The sequence below is a fragment of the Mauremys reevesii genome, linkage group 15, assembly GCF_016161935.1.
Source record: "Mauremys reevesii isolate NIE-2019 linkage group 15, ASM1616193v1, whole genome shotgun sequence".
Taxonomy (NCBI): Eukaryota; Metazoa; Chordata; order Testudines; family Geoemydidae; genus Mauremys; species Mauremys reevesii.
Window position 1 is genome coordinate 7,762,826 of NC_052637.1, and position 8,728 is coordinate 7,771,553.

General features: G+C 45.6%; 1 protein-coding gene across 2 annotated transcripts; it reads right to left on the minus strand.

The window, feature by feature from the left end:
- Nucleotides 1-8,164, minus strand: LOC120383898 (zinc finger protein OZF-like). Of its 2 annotated transcripts, none has more exons than XM_039502218.1 (3): nt 8,122-8,164; nt 2,119-2,268; nt 1-1,780 (listed from the first exon to the last, which is right to left on the minus strand). In XM_039502218.1, exons 1-3 carry the CDS (start codon nt 8,153-8,155, stop codon nt 414-416), a joined length of 1,551 nt encoding a protein of 516 aa, XP_039358152.1. In that variant the 5' UTR covers nt 8,156-8,164; the 3' UTR covers nt 1-413. The 2 variants fall into 2 exon arrangements, with proteins under 2 accessions (XP_039358152.1, XP_039358151.1); XM_039502217.1 differs by having other exon boundaries at nt 1-1,783.
- Nucleotides 8,165-8,728: the final 564 nt, after the last annotated feature.

The following is an 8,728-nucleotide window of genomic DNA, read 5'->3' on the forward strand; positions in this document are numbered from 1 at the left end:
TGCTCAAATAAATTTGTTAATCTCTAAGGTGCCACAAGTTCTCCTGTTCTTCTTCCTGCTGCAGCAGGACCCCGGACAGTCTGTGCTGCTACTGTAGGGAAAGACCAGGTGTGGGGGATTTTTCAGAGCTTGGGTGCTCTTTTAGCACACTGTTGGAGAAGCGAGATTTTAATCTTAGCGGGGGGCAATTTTAATTGTGCTCCTAACGAGCGATTGGCTAGGAACCCTGGAACTGCATCCACTCTCTGCTCGGTGACTTTCAACTCTTCTACAGGCTCGAATCTGTCATTTATTTTTCTTGTTTTCACTGCATTTTAGGTACCGATTTTATTAAAAGTCTTTTATTGTGGGAATTCTCTGATGTATAAAAATGTGAGAGCTCCCACTGAATCTTTTCTACCATTGAAGTGTTTCTAGGGTGTCTCACCCTTGTGGATTCTCCGATGTTTGGTGAGGTAGGAGCTGTTATTGAAGCTTTTCCCGCAGTCCAAACATTTATGGGTTTTCTCTCCCATGTGGATTGTCTGATGTGTGATAAGGTGTGATCTCTGAATGAATCTTTTCCCACAGTTGAGGCATATATGAGGTTTCTCTCCCGTATGGATTCTCTGATGTCTAATAAGGGCTGATCTCTGACTAAAACTTTTCCCACAATCCAAACATGTATGGGGTTTCTCTCCCGTATGGATTCGCTGATGCGTAATAAGGGCTGATCTCCGAACAAAACTTTTCCCACATTCGAGGCACTTATAATGTCTCTCTCCCGTGTGGGTTCTCTGATGCATAATAAGGTGCGAGCTCTGATTGAAAGTTTTCCCACACTCAAGACATTTATAGGGTCTCTCTCCTGTGTGAATTCGCCGATGTTTAGTAAGGTGTGAGCTGTGACTGAAGCTTTTGCCACAGTCCAAGCATTTATGAGGTTTCTCTCCCGTGTGGATTCTCTGATGAATAATAAGTTGTGATCTCACATTGAAGCTTTTCCCACAGTCGAGGCACTGATAGGGTTTATCCCCCGTGTGGGTTCTCAGATGCGTGATAAGACTAGAGCTCTGATTGAAACTTTTCCCACACTCAAGACATTTATAGGGTCTCTCTCCCGTGTGCAGTCTCTGGTGCGTAATAAGGTAGGAGCTGTGATTGAAACATTTCCCGCAATCCAAGCAAACATGGGGTTTCCTTCCCGTGTGGTTTCGCTGATGTTTAATAAGGTTTGATCTCACGTTGAATCCTTTCCCGCACTCGAGGCATTTATAAGGTCTCTCTCCTGTGTGCAGCCTCTGGTGTGTAATAAGGTGTGAGCTCTGAGTGAAGGTTTTCCCACAGTCCAGGCATTTATAAGGTCGTTCCCCTGTGTGCATCCTGCTGTGTTTAATAAGGTCTGAGCTCTTACTGAAGGTTTTCCCACAGTCCAAGCATTTATACGGTTTCTCGCCTGAGTGGTTTCTCCAACATGTAACAAGGTTTCTACTCACACTGAACCTTTTCCTACTCTCTAGGCGTTTATAGGGTTTCTCTTCCTGGTGATATGTCTGTGGGGGTGTGGTTTCCTTGGGATCTTTGCATCCTCCCCCATATTGAATGGATTCATCCACCCAAAAAATGAAGTAGTTTCTCAGCTGGCTCTCAGACCTGCACCGATTTCCCCAGGCTTTTCCCTGTTCCAAGCATTGGGAAAAATTCCCTTCAGCTCTTCTCAAAAACGTCTCCTGCAGTTTCACTTGCTCAGGACCTTTCTGCTGCTGAATCTCCTCCTTGTTCTCACTCACTGTCCTATCACCTGCTGGGAGAGAGAGAATCCAGACAAGGGTCATTGCCTGGGCTGGTAGAAAGGACAGAAAGGGGAACAGCACAGAGGGAAAACACAACACAGTGACTGTTGGGGAGATGGAGACACTGGATTCTGCCTCCACATCCCACCCCCAACACTCCCAGGGAAGTAAAGTCAGGGAGGACATTCCCAACAGCTAACAGGATGGCTTGGAAGCTCTGACTGATATTTGCCTTGATGCTACAACACCTGCTGACTGCAGCCCTGACTTGGGTGAGATGGGGAAGAACAGAGAGGGCTCTCGCTCACAGCATATTTTGGGAGTCCCAGCTTTTTCCTTCACTCACCGGATGGTTTCTCTGTCAGTTTCCCTAGCTCCTCATCTGTGTGGATGCCTCTCGGGCTCTCCCCTTCCTCTGCGGCCTGGAGATCCGGGACCCACGGCTCTTCCCCTCGTTCCAGTTGGGTGATCAGGTCAGGTTTGGGAATGGGGAATCCTGCTCAGGGGGTGAAATCAAACACGATCAGGATGCAAGGAGCATTGGTAGAGTATCTTTCACAAAGGGCATTCCCTGATTTTAACCTGGCCCTGTGCTGTGCTGGAGGGGTGGGAATGTGGAATCTGAACAAAGAGGGACATGGTCATTGAGCCTCCTTGGGAGAGGCAGACATGTGGGGAGGTGGGGGGAATTGTCTCTCACTAGGAGTTCCCAGGATCTGTGCGCTCTGGGGGACTTGCTGACGTGCACACAGCTCTGCTGTTTTAAACCACTGCCTATTTCCAAATTTGCAGAGCCCAGAGCCCTCCCCATGGATGGAGCTAGTCCCAGGAAGGGAGGAGAACCAGGATTCTGTGCGTGAGTGAGAAGTAATACAGGCAGGACAAGACACGGCTTCTGCCCCCTTGAAAGCTGGAGAGATGGGATGAATTAGCACATCCATTAGAGCGCAACATGTAATTTACCTGCCTCATGGGCAGCTGGTGAATATGTGCGTGCAATACAAGCAACTCACTGCCCTTAGAGACAAAGCACAGGGTGTGGAGGCTAGAGCGCCTTAACTGGAGGAGCAAAGGGAGATAGAGAGGTACAAAGAGGAGACTTTTGAGGACACTGTAGAGCGGTCCCACCTCCTGTCCAACAGGCCCTGTGCTGTTGAGGAAGATGAAAGTCTTGGGGCTTGAAAGCATCACGCTGGAACAGAGGGAAACGATCTCACAACTGGGACCCACCTTCCAGATGATGTCATGATAACCTCAGACACTGAGGATACCGATGGATGGGTGACCCCAGTTATTAGGAAGAGACAGGTAATAGCAATGGGGAGTTCAAATATTAGAAATATAGATGGGTTTGTGACAACTAGGAGAACCGCATGGTGCATTGCCCACTACATGCAAAGGTAGTAGTTCTCACAAGACATCTAGCGACCCTTACAAGCAGTGCTGGGGAGGAGCTGATGGTCGTGGTACATGTAGGTATCAATGACACAAGGAAAGGTAGGACAGTGTTCCTGGAGGCCAAAGTTAGTCTGCTAGGTAAGAGATTGAAGTCCAGGACCTCCATGGTAGCGTTCTCTGAAATGCTTCCAGTTACATGCACAAGGCCAGGAAGACAGGCAGAACTGCAGGGTCTCAATGCATGGACAAGATGATGGCGCAGGAAGGAGATATTTAGGTTTATTAGGAACCGGAGAACTTTTGGTGGCAGGAAGAGACTCTACAGGAGGGATGGGCTCCCACTAAACCAAAATGAAACTAGATTGCTGGCATGTCAAATTAAAAAATGTGTAGAGGGGTTTTTAAACTAAGGGAAGGGGGCGAGCCTTGTATCCGGTGAAGACATCTCTTAGGAATGAATTTATTAAAGGGATAGCTCTATATTCTAGTATCGAGGCTCAGGAAGGAGTTGGTAAAGTACAGGTAGGAGCTGGAGAGGAACAGTTACACAAAAGAGCGTCCCATTGGCACAGAACACGTGAAGGCAAGCCTATTGAGAAAACGTACAAGTGCTTATATACAAATGCTAGTGTCATAAATAAACAGATCAGGGTTAAGGTCTCTTTTACCTGTAAAGGGTTAACATGCAGTGCCTGATGACCACCTGACCAGAGGACCCATCAGAGACAAAAAAATTTCAAATCTCTGTGGAGGGAAGCCTTTGTCTGTGTTCTTTGTTAGAGAGCTCTCTTTGGATCTAAGAAAGAACAGTCATGTCTCCAAGTTCTCCTGGAGTAGTTTCTACTATTTAATAGTGAGTATTAAATTAGAAAGGTGGATTAGTCTTTTGAGTTGCTTTCTATATTTGCAATTGTGTGTTTTGCTGAAGGAAATTCTTTATTCCTGTTTGCTGTTACTTTGCTTTCACTGAGAAAGAAAGGGGGAGGGGGGATTCTCTCCAGAGATTGATAAGCTTAGACCCTGTATTGTTCTATCTTGAATTACAAAGACAAGTTACTTTCTTTTTATTCTTTAATAAACTCTTTTCTATTAAGGACTTGTTTGGTCTTTCCTTGGGTGGATTCTCAGGGAAAGAGAAGGAGGAGGTATCCCTCTGTAGTTAGATCCCGGTATCTCTCCTAGGAAAAGGGAGGGGGGAGGAAGCAGGGGGAATGGTAAATTTCTCCTGGGTGTAAGAACTCCATGGATTTGGGGCTCTTGGAATCCCCTAGGATTTTGGGGAAGGACTGTGTCTCAATCCACATATCTGATTGAGTGGTGGCAGCTTACTAGATCTAAACTAGGATTTTAGTTTAGAGGGAAACCAAGTCAGGTCCCCACATTGGAGCCCAACAGTTCCAAGTGGGGGTGAGACCTATGACAGCTAGAAATCTACAAATACTAAGATGGCTGAACTTGAGGGCATGGGTTAAATGAGCTTATTGATATAACAGGCATTACAGAATCTCGGTGGAATGAGGATAATCAATGGGACACAGTAATACCAGGGTACAAAATATATAGCCATGATAGAGTAGGTCACGCTGGTGGGGCAGTGGTGCTCTTATATGATAAATTAAAAAAACAGAGTCAAATAGGGTGAAAAACTAAAATGAATCAAACTGTAAATTATGGATAGAAATTCCATGCTTGAATATTAAGAGTATAGCAGTAGGAATAAGCTACTGACCACATGACCAGGAAGTGACAGTGACTGTGATATGCTAAGGGAGGTCAGAGAGGCTATAACAGTAGAAAATGCAAAAATAATGGGTGATTTCATCTATCCTCATATTGATGGGGTAAATGTCACCATGATTCAGAGATAAAATTTCTAGACACCATAAATTACTGCTTCTTGGAGCAGCTAGTCCTTGAACCCACCAGGGGAGAGGCAATTCTTGATTTAGTCCTAAGTGGAGGACAGGATCTGGTCCAAGAGGTAACTATAGCTGAACCATTCAGTAAAAATGACCTGTAATGTATTAAATTTAATATCCTTGTAGGCGGGAAAACACCAAAAAGTCTAACTTCAGTACCGGGCAAACTGGTTGAAACTACAGTAAAGAACACAATTATCAGACCCACAGGTGAACACACTATATTAGGGAAGAGTCAACACATCTTTTGTAAAGGGAAATCATGCCTCACCAATCTATTAGAATTTTTTGAGAGAGTCAACAAGCATGTGGACCCACCATAATAACATTTAACTTTAACGAGGGAAACGACACAAGAATGAGGATGCTGGTTAGACAGAAATTAAAAAGAGCAGTCCCCAGGGTAAAATGCCTGCAGACAACATGGAGACTACTTAAAATCACCATAATAGAGGCTCAGACTAAGTGTCTATCCCAAATAAAAAAAGACAGTGGGAGGACCAAAAGAATGCCACCATGGCTAAACAGCAGAGTAACAGAGGCCATTAGAGGCAAAAAAGCATCCTTTAAAATTTGGGCCTCCTAGTAAGGATAATAGGAAGGAGCGCAAACTCTGGTAAGTTAATTCGAAAAGTAAAATATGGCAGGCCAAGAAAGAATTTGAGAAACAACTTGCTAAAGACGCAAAAATTAACAGTAATTTTGTTTTTAAAGACATCTGAAAGAGGAAGACTGCCAAACAGGCAGTGGGGCCACTAGGTGACAAAGACTCAAGGAAAACAAGGCCATTATAGGGAAGCTAAATACATTCTTTGCGTCGGTCTTCACTGCAGAGGATGTGTGGGAGACACCCACATCAGAGCTATTCTTTTTGGGGAACATCTTTGAGTCCATATTTATCCCAGAAGATGTTTTAGACCAAACCGATAAATTAAACAGTAATAAGGAACCAGGCTCAGGTGGTATTCACCCAAGAGTTCTGAAGGAACGAAAATATGAAATTGCAGAGCTACTGATTGTAGTATGTAACCTCAGTCTCTGTACCAGAAGTAAGCTATGCAATGTCATTTTCAAGGATTCCATAGGTGATCCTAGCAATTACAGGCAGGTAAGTCTAACTTCACTACTGGGAAAATTGATTGAAAACCATAGTAAAGAACAGAATAATCAGACATGTAGATGAACACGATATGTTGGGGAAGAATCAACACAGCTTTTGTAAAGGGAAATCATGCCTCACTAATCTATTACAATTCTTTAAGGGAGTCAACAAGCATGTGGACAAGGGCAATCCAGTTGACATAGTGTATTTGGTCTTTCAGAAACCCTTTAATAAAGTTCCTTACCAAGGCTATTAAGGAAACTGAGGCCTGGTCTACACTGAGTGGGGAGGGGTAGGGGGGAATTGATCTAAGATACGCAACTTCAGCTATAAGAATAGCGTAGCTGAAGTTGACGTATCCTAGATCGAATTAAAATTACTTACTTTGTGTCCTCGCGGCGCTGGATCAACGGCCGCGGCTCCCCCGTTGACATTGCTTCTGCCTCTCGCAATGCTGGAGTTCAGCAGTCGAGGGGAGAGCGATCGGGAATCAATTTATCGCGTCTACACTACATGCGATAAATCAATCCCCAATAGATTGATCGCTACCCGCTGATCCAGGGGTAGTGTAGACATACCCTAAGAGTCATGCAATAAGAGGGAAGGTCTGCTCATGGATCAGTCACTTGTTGAAAGATAGGAAACAAAGGGTCAGAATAAATGGTCAGTTTTCACAATGGAAAGAGGTGAATAGCAGGGCCTGCAAAGAATCTGTACTGGGACCTCTGTTATTCAACATATTCATTGATGATCTGGGCAAGGGATGAACAGTGAAGTGGCAAAATTTGCAGATGATACAAAATTGTTCAAGACAGATGAGTCTAAAGCAGACTGTGAGGAGTTACAGAAGGATCTCACTGAACCATGAGACTGGGCACCAAAATGGCTGATGAAATTCAAGGTTCATAAGTGCAAAGTAGTGCACATTGAATATGTATAGTTAGGATTATTTTCTCCAGTGTATGTTCTAAATTAGCTGTTTCCACTCAAGAAAGAGATCTTGGAATCACCGTGGATAGTTCTCTGAAAACTTCTGCTCAATCTTCAGCAGCAGTAAGAAAGTCTAACAGTATGTTAGGAACGATTAGAAAAGTAATGCTGGAATGCTGTGCCCAGTTCTGGTCCCTCCACCTCAAAAAGGGTATCGCGGAACTGGAAAAGGTTCAGAGAAGGGCAACAAAGATAATCAAGGGTATGGAATAGCTTCCATATGAGGGGAGACTAAACAGATTAGGGCTCTTTAGTTTCAAAAAAAGATGACTAAGGGCGGGATCTGACACAGATCTATACAATTATGAGTGGTGTGCAAAAACTGAATAGAGAAATGTTATTTACCCTTTCATACAACACAAAACCAGGGGAGACCCGATTAAAATAACTGGCAATAGGATTAATACATACAAGAGGAAGTTCTTTTTTCACACAACGCAGAGTTAGCCTGTGGAACTAATTGTCGACGGAAGTTGTGATGGCCAAAAGTATAACTGGGTTCAAAAACAAACTGGAAAATTTCATGGAGAATAGGTCCAGCTAGGGCTATTAGCCAAGATGATCAGGGATGCAACCCCATGCTTGGAGTACCGGCGAACATCTGGCTAACAGAAGCCATGAGTGGAAGACAGGTGTGGGTCACTCCATAATTGCCCTGTTCTGAACACTCCCCATGAACCTCTGGTACCAGCCACTGTCAGAGACAGGATACAGTGCTAGATGGACCGTAGTCTGACCCAGTACGGCAACTGTTATGCTCTTACGTTTCTGATTCCCCTATCCCACTGGAGGGGGTATGGAGATGAAAGTCTCTCTCATGCTGCAGCTGTGGACTCTAGGACCTAGTCCCCCCAGTCTAACTGACCAGGGAAGAACCTGACCAGATTCAGACACGCAGACCCCATGGTATCTAATAACTGAGGGGACAGGAATCTCTTACCCAGTGAGGTCACCATCTCGTAGTTCTCCTGCATGACGTCCCTGTAGAGGGCTCTCTGAGAGGGGTCCAGCAGAGCCCCCTGCGCCTGGGTGAAATACACAGCCACCTCCTCGAAGGTCACCAGCATCTGGAACAACAAGAGTCCCCCACTCAGCACCTGCTGCCCCAGCCACAATCCCACTAGTCACATGGGAGGAAGGATAAATAAATGGAAGCTCTGGGGGTGACAGAGGAGCAGAATCCCACCCCCACCCTGCTCAGAGCAGCCAGGAGGCTTCAGGGGGTGGGAGAAGGTGAGAGCTCCTTGTCCCCCAGCACCCGGAGCAGGGCAGGGTCTTCTCATTTCCCACACACCTGCCAGTCACAGGCTGATCCGGGAAGCAGAGCTCTGAGCCGGGGACAGGGACAGGAATCCCGACAGCTTCCCTGCATATTTCACAGCAGCCTCTGGCCAGTGGGGTCAGGCTCCAGCCCTGGGAGTCTGGTCAGTTTTCCCAGCCCTGCCCAGGGGGGTGTTTCCTGTTTCAGAAATGGGGGAATGTTTCTCCCCCACCGCCACCTACCCCACTTCTCCCCCGCCACTGCCAATGGGCCTGTTCAGAAAATC

Excerpts from the sequence above, each read along its gene's own strand:
- LOC120383898 (XM_039502217.1), bottom strand. The coding sequence starts at position 8,155 with ATGCAGGAGAACTACGAGATGGTGACCTCACTGG. Across the intron at positions 2,269-8,121 it reads CGAGATGGTGACCTCACTGG|GATTCCCCATTCCCAAACCT; the intron begins GTAAGAGATTCC and ends CCCCCTGAGCAG. Across the intron at positions 1,784-2,118 it reads ACTGACAGAGAAACCATCCG|CAGGTGATAGGACAGTGAGT; the intron begins GTGAGTGAAGGA and ends TCTCTCTCCCAG.